The sequence below is a fragment of the Lipotes vexillifer genome, unplaced genomic scaffold, assembly GCF_000442215.2.
Source record: "Lipotes vexillifer unplaced genomic scaffold, Lipotes_vexillifer_v1.1 scaffold102, whole genome shotgun sequence".
Taxonomy (NCBI): Eukaryota; Metazoa; Chordata; class Mammalia; order Artiodactyla; family Lipotidae; genus Lipotes; species Lipotes vexillifer.
In genome coordinates this window covers 5,251,079-5,265,855 of record NW_006786541.1, presented here as the reverse complement: position 1 = coordinate 5,265,855, position 14,777 = coordinate 5,251,079, and the positions used below count along the sequence as shown (strand labels likewise).

Genomic DNA, 14,777 nt, shown 5'->3' with positions numbered 1-14,777 from the left:
CGGAGGCGGGGGAGGTGGGTTCGTGCCCCGGTCCGGGAAGATCCCACATGCGGCGGAGCGGCTGGGCCCGGGAGCCGTGGCCGCTGAGCCTGTGCGTCCGGGGCCTGTGCTCCGCAACGGGAGAGGCCACAACAGTGGGAGGCCCGCGTACCGCCAAAAAAAAAAGAAGGAGGTTGGCTGATAAAGGAACAGAGAGGAGGTGGTGGGGGCCAGGAGGCTGGGGAAGAGGCTCCCATCCTGGCCCCTCTCTTCCCAGTGGCCCTGGCCCTGAGGGCCCGGCTCTTGGCTCCCGTAGCCCTGAGGTCTGTGGGCCGCAGGGACATGTGTGTTCCAGTTCCTCTCCCCTTAGCTATCCTGAAGGCTTTCTGGTTCAGAAAAGGGCCTAGATTTGGAAAGACTTGCACAGGCACTTGAATGCTACCACCTTGGAAGAAAGAGTAATGTTTACACAGTAGGGTAACTGTGAGGATTAAATACTGTATAATAAAATGGCTAGGCAACACATATTTTCCCCTTCTCTTTCTCTATAACCCTCCGTTCCCTTTCCCCGTCACAGCCCAGCAGCTCCTCGCGCTGCCTCAGGGGTCCTGTCCTTGTGGCACGGTGCATGCTGGTGGCCCTGCCTCTGAGCAGAGTCCTGTGCTGGGCCCTTCCCTGTGGGTCTGTCATTTAGACCCTGACCTTGTAATAATTTTTTAGTTTTCAGGTTTTGAAAATTAAAATAAAAACGATCAATTCAAAAATAATGCCTGTTATTTCAAACTAATTAAAAAATAGAATACAGAAGAGCATAAAGGGAAGAGTGAAATCCCCTTTTTCACTGAGGAAACTATCATTAACGGTGTGGAGTCCATCTTGCTAGGTGTTTTATGTACTCAAACACACACTTCTAAAACAAAAAATGGGAATATGAAATTTACTATTTTTTACTTAACAGAACTTTGGTATCTTTCCATGTGCATAATTTTCAGATCCACGACCTCCAGGGTGGTGTTTCACAGACTGTGTTGTCTTTGGCATGTTTGTATTTGCCTCCGTCAGTGATGGACCTCATCTCCCCGCGTGGGCAGGGAGGCAGAGTCCTCTGTATCCGGCCACCTGAGCATTTTCCCGTAAGCCAGTCCACCTGCGAAAACCTTTGCTTTGCAGAAATGCATTTCCCCAAAGCCTTAGGCCGACATCAGCTTGTTTTTCAGGAACTGGGTGGAGTTGGTGACAGAAAGAGCATGCTTTTGTTTCCTGGTATGTGGGGAGTTTCATTAGAGCTTTTCCTCTTCCTAATTAAATGTGTAGTAAAGCAGGGATATCTAATCCCAGCTTTGCGCTCCACTGAGAGCCATTTAACCCCCCCACTCACCTAAACTTAGGTACCAAGTTCAGGAGTTGCCTCAGTGCCCATGGGACCCAGGTATGAGGGGCTGAAGTGGAAGCATTTTCCAGAAGCAAATGCAGTGTCCCATTCCTCGTATTTTCTCTCTTAACAGGTTTGTACAGAAGAGTGGGAAGCAATGGCTGTTTCGTTTTCTTAATTTTTTTTTAAAAAGCTCACATTGTAAACAAACCATACACAAGGGTATAAAGAAAAAATTGAAGTCATCCTGTCCTCCAGCATCCCTGCCCCTCCCCACTGTCCCCTCCTTAGAGGTCGTTAATGATTAATAATTTGTCGGGTAACTTTGCTTTACTTTTACAAACTTTGACTGAATGGGATTATAAAGTACTTACTGTCCTGCTGCAAATGAATGATTTTAAAATGCAAACTATAATTTTATATGTCAAAGATGTTTCGCAAGTGCATAGAAAGAATTTATGCAAAGGTGGTTTTAAAATTAGTGTAAGAACAGAGTTGCCATAATGGAATTCAGCCTTCTGTGGCCTTGTCCCAAGGAAGATTAGATGTAGGCTGGTTTTTCTCTGAAGTCTCACTGTCTCATCTTGAGTTTTTCCTGTCCCTTCCCTTCCATATTGTGAAGGCCTACTCTGTGCCTCTACATGTAACAAAGCCTGCACTGTGTCAGACAGAATTGGGCTTGAATCTAGATGTGTGACCATAAGGGAGAGACTTAACCTCTCTGAACTTCAGTTTTCTCAGCTATAAAGTGGAGAGGACAGTCACCATGTCACAGTGTCGTTGTGAAGATTAAACGTGTAAGGAACATTTCTAGCTTATAGTAGGTGCTCAACAAATCTTAGTTTCTCTTCCTCCTGCTCCTTGAGCCTTCAGTCTGTGAAGATGTGTTAGGACTTGGACATGTTCCCCACTTCCCAAAGGTATTTGCACTTTAGCACTGATCAGAGCTTTAACTGAGAGAGTTAAGGAGCAGAAGATTCTTTTGGGGTGAAGTTATACCACCTCTACCTGGCTTTTCAGAAACATTTCATGAATGGTCACAACAGGTGACCCTACCCCCTTTCCTCGGAACTGGCTCCAGGGTCAGCCCTAACCTCAGAGGACAATCTGGCTGCCAGATGGCTGCCAAAATTCTTCCCTTGCGTATCTCAACCTCATGCATTTCAGGCCACACAGTTAATGATGAGGATGAAGTCATACAGAGGAACTGGTATAAAGAGAAAAACAGTATTACCAAGAATGCGAGATTTTAGACACTCACTCTTGTTATCAGGGATGGCGCGAGTCCACCTGGCGCCTTTGTGAGAATTACATAAAGACACCTTCTCTGGGAAGATGGGGCCCTGCAGATGTACTACAAGGTAAAGGAACAGAGCTTTGGTAGAAATTAGGGAAAGGTGCTATTCCTCCAGGGTAAAGGCAGGCTCAGCCCACGCCAGGTGTGACTTGGCAAGCAGAGACCGGGCTGGATGTGTACTGGCCGCTCTCCCCACTGCAAGGCACCCTAGTGCTGGGTACAACCTGCATAACCATATACAGTGGGCCCATGATGACAGCTGTCTCTACGAGGCCTAAAGAGTCATTATTCTTTTCTCTCTTTCTCTCCTCTTTTAGTATCGTGACCTGAGCAACGGTGAACCCACCATGAAACTGCCTCAGGGTGTTGTCTATGGTGTGGTGCGAAGATCAGATCAAAACCAGCAGAAAGAAATGGTGGTGTATGGGTGGACCACCAATCAGCTGAAAGAAGAGATGAACTACATCAAAGACGTGAGTTGTTTAAGGATTTTTTTTTTTTTTTCTGGTTTATACACTTGCAGCATGTAAGAGGGTGGAGGTGGAAGCATTGATATGAATGTAATAAGGCATTTTGAAACAATTCTAAGTGTTATCATTGTGCATGGAAATGTGGCTACAGATCTTCGTGGTAATAGGAAAAGCGCAGATGTAATTCTGCAGTGAGGTGTAGAGAATTTCTAGATGTTACTAAGTAGGGATACTCAGGAGACCAAATGGCTTCTTTCTTCCATGCATGATAAGTAGGCTCTTAAGTAGTTTTGCTTATTACACTGAACACTCGTACAAGTTTGGACGACTATATTAATTTGGATGCTTTTTGCTGCAAGTAATGGAAAAGCCAACTTGAAAAGGAATTTGTCTCATGTGGGGGTAACTCTAGGGGTAGGTGGGCTCTAAGCACAGGTCTCTCCAAGCTCCAGTTCTGCTTCTCTGAGTTTCCCTTGGTTCTTTTCTCCTTCAGCCTCATGCTCATGGCAACATCTAAAAATACGATGGTGTCTGGAGGAGGAAAAGAGGACAGTCATCTCTGGTTACTCTATAAAGACCCTCCATTAGACTTCCCCATGTTTCTCATTGGCCAGGACCCAGCTCACATGCCCGTTCCCAAATCCATCACTGGCAAGGGGAATAGGATGACTATTGCTGGTTCAGACCAATCAGTTAGGTTGAAATGGATGGTGGGAAGTCAACCACGACAGACATTGTCCAACCCAGGTCAATTAATACAATTTTTTTGTAATTAATATCTTTTTTTTTTTTTTTTTTTGCCATGCTGCACGGCTTGCAGGATCTTAGTTCCCTGACCAGGGACTGAATATTACGTTTCTTTTAAACTATATGGTCTATTGAGAAATTCTGGAAAATGTAAACGTGTATGAAGAAGAAAACAAAATCACCCGTAATTCTACGATTCAACCAGAACAGTTGTTAACATTTTGGAGGATTTCCTTGTAATTTTTTCGTTTCTCTTTTATCTTATCTATCTATATCTGTCTACTTGCCTACCTGTCCCTCCATCCATCCATCCATCCATCATTTCCATTCCTTTTTGGTCCACCCAGTGTCTCCCTAGATTGACCAGTGCCTTTGTGACCCAAACCAGAGTGATTAGATAGAGAGGCAATGAGCTGCACCAAAACACTGGCCTGTCGACTAGACAGTGAGAAGCAGGGGCAGCGTGGGCAATAGAGTCCCCAAGGATCTTGGTTCAAGGTCTGGCTCTTTGGCCCAGACAAACTTCTGCCCTGTCTGGGCTTCAGTTTTCTCATGTATAGATGGTGAGGTCTGGGAAGGGACCCTTAAGGTCAAAACTAGTTCTTTGTGCCTCATTTTATTTGGTTGTGTTTGCGAATAAGACACAAAACACATGTTGTCAGCTTTTGTTTGAGGTTTTGAGAAGAACATCTCTTATCAAATATCAAAAATAATAAATGTGCATTTCTTAATGTGTCTCAGAAGATTTGGATACTTGTATAATTTTAAGGAATAAAAAAGATAATAAATGCTTAGCAGAGAAAATGAAGAAAAGCCAGAAGAGCCATACTCATGCACAAACATGCAGAATATGTGTGACAACCAGCAGCCTCAGAGCCCCAGTCATCCAACCCCCAAAGATCAGTTTTAACCATTCACAGTATCCCATTCCTCATTTTCCTAGGTAGGAACAGCTTGCTTTCCTAGTTTCCTGTATTTTTCTCATGGAAATGCTTAGGCCTTCCTCACTGAAATGCCCCAAATAACATGGCACCACTTTAGAGGTAAACCTTCTAAGCAGATTGGAGAGTTGCAGATTGCGCAAGACAAGATAGTAGGTTCAGGCTGTCAGGTGCCCAGGTCACAGGGGAGTAACTGACCTGAATTTCCAAACCGCCACTGTGATCTGCAACTTAAAATTAATTTCCAGGTAAACACCTTCTATAGCTGGTTTCAGACCTGTCACTCGCTCTTCATTCCTGAGTGTGTTTAATGGGTTTGTGTGCCCTCCCTTGCTTGTGGGTGACTCTGGCCTAGTTGGCTTCCTGCAGTATTTGCCAGTGGGAACAACACCCAGCTCCACCCACTTCCCAATGGTGAGCAGCCCAAGAGCTAACTCAGGGCCACAGATGAGAGCCATTCTGCCTGCCCAGAATGAAAAGTTGTGCTTTTGGCTCATTTCCCCAAAACGTTTGTAGTCAATGACAAGAAAGTAGTCTTTATTACTAGAGGCCATCTGGGGAGGGCGTGGTGTCTTGACTTGCCCTCTCCTTCCTGCCCTGGAATCTCCACCAATATCCAGTCACTCCTAATAAACATGCAGTCAGTTTAAAACAACGTGCTAGTTGTGCAAGTACAGCTTCAAAATTAGGTCCGCTCATGCTGTGCCCTACACACCCATCAAACCAAACTGCTGCCTTTGAGCCTTTCCTGTGATAGAAGTTCCAGAGCATTCTGGAGAGGGCTCCCTTGAGGCTTCCTGTTCTATTCCAGGACCCCTGAGTTCTTCATCCTCCTAGGGGCACCAGAAGAAGGGGGGAGACAGGGACTATTTGTTAGGTTTTTTTGTTTTTATTGAAAATATATTTAAGGCCCCGTTACTCCTCTGGAAGTGGTACTGTAGAGAAATTTAAACAGAGTTTGTGTAAACAGGTGTTTGGGGGATCAACTGACTTTTCTATTTAGTGCCTTGTGTATTGGTGGCGATTACTGAGGAACTGAATTTCACATTTACGGGCTCTCTAAGCTCATACTTTCCTGCCTCGTATTCCAAACGTTTACTTGTTCTTTGGCGGTCAGGGCAGAGATAGGGAAAATTAGAGGTGGCTTTCGCTTTTCGGTCTTTTGGTCCCTCCTGGCCATGTGTTTAGAAAGTCAACTTGTTCAGCATTTTCTACTTGTAAAAACATGTGATAGGAAAAGGGGAAAATCTGGGCTGAATATGGTTTTAAGGGTGGTAGGTGAATTTCAGTGAACGAATCTTTCTTTAGAGCATGTCATTTGTATAATTACTAGTTATCAATAATTATATATAATCACAATCTGCATTTATTATTATTATTATCATCAATATTATTTGGATAATTCCATCAGCTTCTAATTAGATCTTCTTTCTTAATATCCCAGTTGTCCTGTTCTTAAGATTGTTTTTTTGTGGGGCCCTTCTCTCATTAGGGTTTCTTAAATGTTTCAGAAATCTCCCTTGAAAATATTGTAGCTTGATCTCTAACTAGCATCTTTGCGGGCTGCAGGTAAGAGCCACTTTGGAAAATGTAAGGAAGCGAATGTACGGAGACTATGATGAAATGAGACAGAAGATTCGACAGCTCACCCAGGAACTGTCAGTAAGTCAAGTGTGGAGGGATGCTAGAGCTTAGAGCTCCCTCTCAGTTGCTAGTGCCTGAAGATATTTGAGTTTATGGTGTTCCTTATGATGGAATCATAGTTTAAATGAACCGAGGGAATTTTATCACAGAATGAAGTTTATTATTTACAGGAAAATTTTTGTGGCGAGAGTAATCTTTACATTCAAAGCATTCGCTCCAAAATCAGGAATAAGATGAGGAAGCCAGCTACCACTACTATTATTTAACATTGTACTGGAGACCCTAGCCAATGGAATGAAACAAGAGAAATAAATTAAAAACAGTTTATAGAGGTATAAAAACAGGACAAGTAGATGTAAAACTGTCACTGTTTACAAACTATATGGTGATATACCCAGAAAGCTCAAGTGAACCAATAAAAAAACTACTATAAACAATAAAAGAATTCTGTAAGGTAGCAGGGTAAACAATTAATGGACACACGTTAGGTTTCAATATACAGAAAGCAACCAGTTAGAGGAAATAACAACAACAAAAACTACCAGGTATCTGGAAGTAGGCTTTAGCAAGTAGAAAGATATGCCATGTACTTAGAAAGGAAGATTCAACATCATAAGATGTTAATACCATTCAAGTTAATATACAAATTTAATATAACCCAATAAAAATACCAACAGATTTTTATGTTGCTTTTTACAACTGGACTAGGTGGTTCCATGGTATACAGAAAATAAATATGAAAAGTTCAAATTCTGGGGAAAAAAAAGGCCATGAAGGAGACTATCCCTCTTAATATTACAAGAAATTGAGAAAGCCTCAGTGATTAAAACAGTATATAGTACTGGCACATAAATGAATAGACATCAATGAGCAAAAGCCCAGAAATGTACCCCAATATATGATCAACGTGGCATCTGAAATGAAGGGAGGAAAATGGACCAGTCAGTATATGCTTATACCTGGACAGACTTATACCTGGCTAAATTCTGAATAGATCAAAGACGCTAAAAAATGAAACTTGCAAGTGCCAGAAGAAAATATGTGTGAATTCTTTTATACTCTTGGGGTGGGGAAGGCAGTTTCCTACTATGACGTGCAATCCCAAAATCACAAAAGGAGAAGTTGATAATTTTGACTACATTAAACTGAAGACTAGTGCTGACAAAAACACCAAAGTCAAATGACAAGCTGGGGGCTTCCCAGGTGGCGCAGTGGTTGAGAATCTGCCTGCTAACGCAGGGAACACGGGTTCGAGCCCTGGTCTGGGAGGTCTGGGACGATCCCACATGCCGCGGAGCGGCTGGGCCCGTGAGCCACAACTACTGAGCCTGCGCGTCTGGAGCCTGTGCTCCGCAGCAAGAGAGGCCGCGACAGTAAGAGGCCTGCGCACCGCGATGAAGAGTGGCCCCCGCTTGCCACAGCTAGAGAAAGCCCTCGCACGGAAACGAAGACCCAACACAGCCCAAAATAAATAAATAAATTTTTTAAAAAAATGACAAGCTGGGAAAAATTATTTGCCTTCATATTATAGATAATAGGCTTATATCCCGAGTATTTAAAGAGCGCCCATGAATCAAGAGGATAAAGGCCACAACTCGTAAAAATAGGCGAAATATTTGTGACAGATAGTTTATGGTAAAGGAAAGATGAAGAGCTCTTAAATGTATGACGAGATGCTTGGCCTCATTCTCAATAAGAGAAATTCAGATTAAAATGGTCCTGAGATGCTATTTTCACCTAACAGACTGGCAAAACTGCAAAAGTGGGACAAGATGCTGTATTAGCCGTGCTGTGGAGGAACAGGAAGATTGCTGCTTAGAATGTCGTTTGCATTACTCTTAGGGAGAACAATTTGCAGTATCTACCCAAATTATAAATGCCTGCCTATATCCTTTGACTCAGCAAGCTTCTTTCTAAGAATTTATTCTGTAGATCAAATCTCGCATATGTGAGATGACGTATATATGAACTTAGTTGTTAAGCATTGTTTGTAATAGTAAAAAGATTGGAAGCCTACACGTCCCTTAAGAAGGAGAAAGTAAAATAAATTACATCTCTATAATACACAGAGTTGTAAAAAAAAAAAAACAAAAAAAAAGAATAAAAAGAATGAATAAGCTCTTCAAAAAGAGATACAGAAAAATTTCAAAGATATAGAGTAAGTGGTAAAAAAAGCAAGACATAGGAAAATAGGAAAATATCATATGTAGTGTGCTACCATTTATGTAAACCAGGAGGGGAAAATAAATATATCTAGACTGTTTTGTGTGTGTACACAAAGTTACTAGAAGGATCATCAAGAAAGTAATTAACAGTGATTCCTACTTGAGGTGCAGAGTGGGCAAGGTGGTAATTGAGCAAATAGGACAGGAGTGAAAGGGAGATTTATTTTAGTGTATACCTTTTCTACTTTTAAAATGTTTGAACTCTATGAATGTATTACCTACTAAAAATTAAAGAAAAAGTAAGCTTCCTCTGGTTTAACCTAGCTAACGCATACGGGAGAAAACATTTTAAAAAATATTTGTGATTAATAACCTTGAAGGAAAAAAATCCGTTTTGTATGACATACTTGCCATAAAAGTTAACATCTGCAGAAAACAGAAATATAGATCAGTGGAACAGGATAGAAAGCCCAGAGATAAACCCACACACCTGTGGTCAACTAATCTATGACAAAGGAGGCAAGGATATACAATGGAGAAAAGACAGCCTCTTCAATAAGTGGTGCTGGGGAAACTGGACAGCTACATGTAAAAGAATGAAATTAGAACACTCCCTAACACCATACACAAAAATAAACTCAAAATGGATTAGAGACCTAAATGTAAGACTGGACACTATAAAACTATTAGAAGGAAACATAGGAAGAACACTCTTTGACATAAATCACAGCAAGATCTTTTTTGACCCACCTCCTAGAGAAATGGAAATAAAAACAAAAATAAACAAATGGGACCTAATGAAACTTAAAAGCTTTTGCACAGCAAAGGAAACTATAAACAAGACAAAAAGACAACCCTCAGAATGGGAGGAAATATTTGCAAACAAATCAACGGACAAAGGATTAATCTCCAAAATATATAAACAGCTCATGAAGCTCAATATTAAAAAAACAAACAACCCAATCAAAAAATGGAACCACCATATGACCCAGTCATCCCACTCCTGGGCATATACCCAGAGGAAACCATAATTCAAAAAGACACGCACCCCAGTATTCATTGCAGCACTGTTTACAATAGCCAGGTCATGGCAGCAACCTAAATGCCCACTGACAGATGAATGGATAAAGATGTGGTACATATATACAATGGAATATTACTCAGCCATAAAAAGGAATGAAATTGGGTCATTTGTAGAGACGTGGATGGACCTAGAGACTGTCATACAGAGTGAAGTAAGTCAGAAAGAGAAAAATATTGTATATTAACACATATATGTGGAATCTAGAAAAATGGTACAGATGAACTGGTTTGCAAGGCAGAAATAGAGACACACATGCAGAGAGCAAATGTATGGACACGAAGCGGGGAAAGCGGCGGGGGGAGGGTGATGGTGTGATGAATCGGGAGATTGGGATTGACATGTATACACTAATATGTATAAAATAGGTAACTAATAAGAACCTACTTATAAAAAATGAATAAATTTTTAAAAAAGTTAACATCTGCAGGAAAGAAACACAGTTGCCACAGTTGTGTATGAGTCTAGTTTATGTCTGGTCTGTGAAATTATCTGCTTAAGTAAGACCTACTGCCTTGATTACAGGGGAGGGGGGTATACAAACATACCCACCTAGCCCGTGCTCACTGACACGCAGGAAGAGATTTGTGAAATTCTCACATACCTATGGAAATTCACTCTGCCCTCCACTGACACTAATGACTGTAATTAAAGCCAAAGGATTAGATTTGCAGTAGATGCAAAAACAGATCTCTGCCCCTTGCTTTCCACTGCCACCTCCTACGCACCCTGTTTTCTCATGCTAGACTGTTGCAGGAGCTCAGTCTCTACCCTCAGTCTCCTCCTCCTCCAGGCCACACCACGGACTGTAGCCAGGTTAAGATGCTGATTTACTGCTGTATGAACACACCGTGAGCAGGAACGTGCCTCCTGGGCCTGGGCTGCTGTTTCAGCTCTCTCCCCCACTCCCAAGGGTGCACCTCTCGCTCTCTCATGCCTGGCTGCTTCCTGTGGCTCCCACAGGCAGCACGGGGTCTACCCTTGAGCCTTCCCAGAAACCTTACCCCTGGTTCTACTGCCTCCCAGCCTTTTTTTTTTTTCTGGCCGCACTACGAGGCTCGCGGGATCTTAGTTCCCCGACCAGGGATTGAACCCGGGCCCTCGGCAGTTAGAGAGTGGAGTCCCAACCACTGGGCTGCCAGGGAAGTCCTCTCCTGGCCTTTCTATATCCAGCCCTTCTTTAAGGTCTAGTTTAAGACTGGCCTCTGTTGAATCTCTCTCAAACGTGTTAAATACACGTCCAACAAAGACAGCACAACAACTGCAGCAGCCACAAAACAACTCTTGAGAACTGTTTGAGCCCAAAGTATATTCCTTCCATGGTGAGTGGAAATAAGCAAGATGGGACTTGCCTGGTGGTACAGTGGTTGAGAATACGCCTGCCATTGCAGGCGACACGGGTTTGAGCCCTGGTCCGGGAAGATCCCACATGCCACGGACCAACTAAGCCTGTGTGCCACAACTACTGAAGCCCACGTGCCTGGAGCCCGTGCTCCGCAACAAGAGAAGCCACTGCAATGAGAAGCCCGCGCACCGCAACAAAGAGTGGCCCCCACTCGCCGCAACTAGAGCAAGCCCGCGCGCAGCAACGAAAACCCAACGCAGCCAAAAACAAATAAATAAATTAAAAAAAAAAAAAAAAGCAAGATGGCACAAGAAGGTATTTAACTGCATTCTAGGTTCTAAAAGTAGCTGTTACACTTCCTAGCTATTTGCATACAAATCCCTTAACTTCTCTGATCCTGTTTCCTCCCTATAAAAGAGAATGTTCTGGCTGCCACAAAGTGTTGCGAGGACTAAGTGAAGCCCTGTGGGGGAATGTGTGAATATTATCCGAAGGAAAAGTAGTCTTGTCTTTCTACTCTCTGGGTCATGCAGATGGTGACTTTTTAATTTAAAGCTGTACTTGAAATATCACTGACCCAGATGTGGCTACCATCAGGGGAATGTTCCAGCCTAACTGAAGGTTTTCATGAGTGTGTGTGCAGTGGTTGTGTGTAACTGAAGGTTGTCGTGAGTGTGTGTGCATTGGTTGTGTGTAGCTGAAGGTTGTCGTGAGTGTGTATGCATTGGTTGTGTGTAACTGTCTCCTCAATCTGTCCAGGTTTCACAGGCTCAGCAGGATTATCAGCAGAATTACATCCAGACCCAGTCGTCAGCCCTGGACAGTTTTAATACCATGAACTCGGCTTTGGTGTCAGACTCCATCGGCCTGCAGGTATTCATCTGCTCCCGATTCGCCTGGGTCTCCTCTGTTCCAGTGCAGGAGAGCTTAGCCAAGGGTGGGCCCTGTGTCTTTGTAGAAAAGTAAGTCACAGAATGTCTTCAGCTCATTATTTGGAATCCTTTACACACAGCCACAGTAAAGGCCAGGCCAGGGAGACGGTGAAGGAAGGAAGCTGATGGAAATGCTTCCAAGCTGAGACTCTCAACCTTGGAGTTGCAGTTGTTTTTGCGCTTATTAAAATGAGGGGTTAGATCCTGAGTTCAGTGCTAGAGATGTCACTTGTTCCACTAGACACCCAAGTGGTTCTAAGTGTCAGTGCCTAAAACAGCACATCAGCCCACTCCCTTAAGCCCCAGTGTTACGAGAAGTTCCACCAACCACAGGAAAGCCAGGCTTAAGCAAAGGCAATCTGTGTTCATTCATGACAAGTAACTCCCAGAGGCTGTTAGGTACTTTCTCCTAATTTAGAAATTATTATTATTACTATTTTTTGGCCGCGAGGCACGTGGGATCTTAGTTCCCCAGTCAGGGATCGAACCTGCACCCCCTGCATTGGAAGCACGGAGTCTTAACCACTGGACCGCCAGGGCAGTCCCTAGAAATTATTTTGCTTTGAAAGAAATCATGTGCCTTCCAAAGAATTTCTCGTAGTACCAGGCAGGGAAGCCAAAAGAGTCAGGATCCCACATTTGTGCAAACGTGTGTGGTCACCACACGTCAAGGGGGTTTTTCTCTTGATTGGTTTGATTTGCTAGGAGTTAACCCCTCATATGCTGCCCATTGTTAATCTTCCGACTGAGCCCCACCACCACCCCGCCACCGCGTAACATGCAAATTAACCTGAAAATGTTCAGAGTAAAGCATTATATTCACCAGAAGCAGCTTCCCTTAGCTTTAGTTTCCAAACATGCACATAATTTCTGTCCCCTTCCAACTTTATTTGACTCTTATCTCTTTACCTTCCTCTTGAAAGTTCACACAAGCTATTTCACATCCTTTCTGGTTCTCTATAAATAATTTGCTAGATAAGCAAACAAATTTTCATGTTGGGATTATCCACTTCCCTTAGGATCTAGTATATTCTCTGCTAACAGCTGTTCGGGCAGGAGTGGCCAACAGCAGTGGGCCTGGGTGGGCCTCGTGTTTGGATTTGTCTGGGAGGCCCATTTCTGGTGGGGCCTCTGAGTCCCACCCGTTTCCTGGCTCTCCCATAGTGCCTGGCAGCTTTCCCCTGGCCTCAGGCCAAGCCCTACTTTGGGTCTGGTTTATTCAGGAGCCTTTATTTTCCCTTCCTCCTGCTATCAAGGGGGCTCACCCAGGCTCCCTTTCCTTCCCTCTCAGACATCTCACTACCGTCCAACCAGGAAATGCTGTATCTCACCTGAGTTCAGATCTGGTTGGTATGTGGGTTTTCTTCCCCGTCATACTTCTGATTTGCCACCCCACTGTTGATTAAAAAAAAAACCCCATACAACCTAAAAGTTCAGAGTTCTGTTTTATTCGGGGACCTTACTGAGTCCTATAGCCTGGGAATCAGCCTCTCAGACAGCTCTGAGGAACTGCTCCAAAGGGGTGACGGAAGAACCAGGATAGATAGGAGTTTCGCTTAAAAGAAATGTAGCCAAACATCAGAAGATTACTGTTAATCACAAAAAAAACCCCCAGACATCTTCAGTTAATGTTTTTAGTGCTTTTCTTTGTATAAGAAGATATAAGAGTCTGGGCTCATTGAAATTATTTCTTTGGTTTGCATCTTAACTATCTAGGGCTAGTTTCCTGCTTTTTTCCATCTTGAATGCCCCTCAGGGCACACTGTTGGGTGGGCTGCGTTGGCTGATGACTTGATAGTGGGCAATAGTCATTGTTTACTGGAATGGCAGGCAACATTTTTGTCCACACCACTGACACGCCAGGCAATTACTTCAGAGGTCAACTGTTGTTAGAACAGGGTCCACCCTAACCCAGGGACCCTGACTGATTTCTAGTTACAGTCTAGTCTCTTATTCCAGGGTAGACAGAGGAGCCTTATAATGAAAAGACTAAAAACTGTTGTTTACAAAAAACAAAAAAAGAAGGGGGTGCAGGCTGGGGAAGAGGGAGGAGCAGAGGAAAGAAACACATCATCTCATGGCCAGGAAACTCAACTGAGTCTGAAAATAGTTGGCTTCTTATTTCTTCCATTGTCTAGTCTACCCCATTTTCATTATTACTGACGAGACCAGATCCTTGGTTTGATTTTATAGAATGTCAAAGCTGGAAAGCACTATTGAGATGATCTCCAAACCCCTTGTTTTATGGATAAACAAACTGAGGCCAACAGAAATGACTTGAACAAAGTGTATAGCTGGTCCAGGGCTACAGCCCTGGTCTCTTGGTCCAGATATAGGTTCTGAGCACAAGACCGGTCTCTGTAAAGCCAGTGGGACTTGGAGAAAGGGTTGTTGGCCAGATGGTTTCTAAGGCTCCTTGCATCTCCAATGCTCTGTGATTCCAACTTTCAAATGGCTTCTGTATTTTCTTTAATATCTATTTACCACCATTGAAAATCCTTTCTACTGATTTGAATAGGTTTAGGCATGAGGCTTATTCTCCAAAGTGGAGGCTAAGGGGTGGAGGAGCTTCAGAGACTGGTCATCTACAAAGAGGACACAGGTATTAGGACGTGCATTCAACACCAGAGTTTCCAGATCTTCTAATATAAAGTTGTAGGTGACTTCAGGAGGTGGTAGAAGGTGCCCATAAACCTGTGTCCGGTGGTAGAAATTCTGGGGTTGTGGAAGCCATTTCTCTGTCAGGAGAGTTAAGAAGTGACCTGAAGCATGAAATAGCAACCATATTAACTTAAGCATTCCTA

At 43.3% G+C, this 14,777-nt stretch overlaps 1 protein-coding gene across 2 annotated transcripts in view; it reads left to right on the top strand.

Annotated features, from left to right (window-relative positions):
• MYZAP (myocardial zonula adherens protein) overlaps positions 1 to 14,777 on the top strand; it is a 103,668-nt gene that overhangs the window by 21,993 nt on the left and 66,898 nt on the right. For both annotated transcript variants that reach the window (XM_007458911.1, XM_007458912.1), the window contains exons 3-5: positions 2,966 to 3,121; positions 6,376 to 6,468; positions 11,801 to 11,914. In XM_007458911.1, the coding sequence (XP_007458973.1) occupies positions 2,966 to 3,121; positions 6,376 to 6,468; positions 11,801 to 11,914 (363 nt within the window). The remainder of the gene's footprint in view (positions 1 to 2,965; positions 3,122 to 6,375; positions 6,469 to 11,800; positions 11,915 to 14,777) is intronic.